The following is a 2,499-nucleotide window of genomic DNA, read 5'->3' as shown; positions in this document are numbered from 1 at the left end:
CTAAACGACAGATCAATAATCAAGTTACATTTGCTCATATTTTTATAATATCTCGAGTGCTGTATTCTTTTCTTCTTTTTTGCACGTGGCTTCTCAGTTGGATTTTTGTCCGTTTTTTTTTCAATTGAAATTAGGAACATTGTTAAATCTATAATTCTTGTATAATCATTGACAATACAATTTAACAACTTTTATGTAATAAATACTTTTATATTCTATTACTTTTACAGTAATATCCATCATTTAAGTTGTGCCTTTTCTCCTTGTGAAATTATGTCTCTTTAATAGAAAATAGCAGTGGTGTGTAAGTTATTTCGAAATATTACAGAGATGAAGGATAAAGTTAATCCCGCTGTTTATGTAAATTTGGAAAATGCACATGATACACACGAGCTAAAATCCTAAAAGTAATGTTTAGTTAAGCTTTATTAGAGAACCTGTTTATCGAAAAATTATGTGAGTTGAACAATGTTGTAATGCTACACCAGGAACTAGTGTATTGGGCATAGAGTTAAAACATGTCATCATGACTAGAGTTATCTAATATAATGAAATAATGCTTTAAATATGCTTTTGGTGAAAAACTTCAACAAAAGGAAGACCGTCAACACTATATCCCATATCCAGGGCCATTTTAGCCAGTCCCTCTGTTTCAATATGACGCTTGTACACAACTTAGGAAATAAAAGACCACCTCGGAAACAATCGGCATTTACCATTAGCGCGCATCCGCCGACACCGTCTAGTTTAACTACACGACCTTCTCTTTTAAGATATGGTAGAACTTTTCTTTTAGTTCTTCAGTAGCATTCTAACACAAGCGCATCTGCTGGCATTTTTGACAGAAGTTCTAATGAACGTTTAGTTTCTCTCCAAGAATTACAGTCATAATTAACTTTAAAGCCATGCAAAGAAGTATAAAGCGTTGATCCATGTCTCTTCCTGAGACATGAAACGACAGTGACATCTGATTTCGCGAACAACATTTACCGCACCAAGTCTGTTGGAAACTCCTCAACGTCACTGTCAATCCATAAAACTTGATCAAAAGCTCCATTTTGAAGAGCATAGCGTACAAGACGATTTCTGACCGCTTCTAAATGAGAGCGCCTATACTTTTGATAGCCTAGTACCTTATGCCTGAAGTCATCTGACCCGTAAATTCCACCCGACATCTGTAAATTTATAACTCTAGAATCCCTAAAACTACCAAACCTTTTCAGGTCTTGTGAGATATTTAGTGCTTTTGCAAATGTTTTGTCAGTGCTGCCATATTCTCCGAAAAACACAGATATCAGATTGTGCGGATAGCTTAAATTCATAATCTGCGTTTGAAATGTTTCCAAAGACTTTTCAGCATTTCTTATTGGCGTTAAAATCACTACAGTCTGCGTGTAGTTTGTTTCAGTTAGAGTTACGGCATAGCCAAGATAATGGGTACCCCTGATGTTGCACATATGGTGAATTTTAAACTCAATCAAAATTTCATATCTTATCATGTGATTTTAAGGTACATCCTTTGAGCACAAGAATCTATCTGGGTTTTCTTCAATTATGCGAAATAAAAAAGTTACGGATGCTCAAGGAATCACACCTCTTAGGGCCTACGGACTCTACATACCAAAGCATAACATACCTAGATAACACAGAAAAAGTTATTCATGGTGTTGAAAATAAGTTAAAAAGTTGCATTATGATGTTTTCAATATTGCTTTATGGAATATAAAATTGATTTTATGAATTTCATAATATATCCAGAGCTGGATATCAAAGTACCATCAAATAAGACAATATGCACTGCCTTCCAATTTACATTCTGAACAGAAAACTAAGAAGAGTATGGCAAGCTTCCTTGAAACCTATTAAGAAATATGTATATAAATAGAACTAAAGGTTTCAGATAATAACTTTAAACACTTCTGATACAGAACCCAATACAAATTGATGTCAAGGCCTACGGACTCTACATCCATGTATGGGTACTAGTAAAATAGTTGCTGCAGTATAATATTTTATAGTCAGTTTCCAGAATTAGTGATATTTTCTGACAGTCTTATAATTCTTAGATCATTTAAGAGCATTATATAACTAACAATTTTATTTATTGTATTTTTTTTGCATTTTGATTATTTAAACTTTGTAAAGACTCAAGTGAACAAACTGTTTCATCATAAGAAGAACAGGAACGAATCATTGAAATGTGTCAGTGTACCTCACTTTTGGTTTTAACAGGAAGATTAATCACATTCTAATATGACTAACAATGCTTTAATCATCACAACGATATTATATTGACGTCTCGTCAATGTGATTATAAGAATCTTTCACTGGTCGCGGGTAAAGATGGGAATATCCGGCACGAGGGTAACTGTTTAGGCGGTAACGAGGCTTCCAGCCGAGTTACCGCCTAAACAGTTACCCGAGTGCCGGATATTCCCATCTTTACCCGCGACCAGTGATTGATTCTTTTTCTTGCATACCGATTTCAAGAAATAATAA

The 2,499-nt window shown here is 34.3% G+C and overlaps 1 protein-coding gene across 1 annotated transcript; it reads right to left on the bottom strand.

Annotated features, from left to right (window-relative positions):
• Window positions 1–986: 986 nt before the first annotated feature.
• Window positions 987–1,457, bottom strand: LOC128558238 (uncharacterized). The gene has a single exon (XM_053547124.1). It carries the CDS (start codon window positions 1,455–1,457, stop codon window positions 987–989), a length of 471 nt encoding a protein of 156 aa, XP_053403099.1.
• Window positions 1,458–2,499: the final 1,042 nt, after the last annotated feature.

The sequence above is a fragment of the Mercenaria mercenaria genome, chromosome 7 (assembly GCF_021730395.1).
Source record: "Mercenaria mercenaria strain notata chromosome 7, MADL_Memer_1, whole genome shotgun sequence".
Classification (NCBI taxonomy): Eukaryota; Metazoa; Mollusca; class Bivalvia; order Venerida; family Veneridae; genus Mercenaria; species Mercenaria mercenaria.
This window is presented reverse-complemented; position numbering and strand designations above follow the sequence as displayed.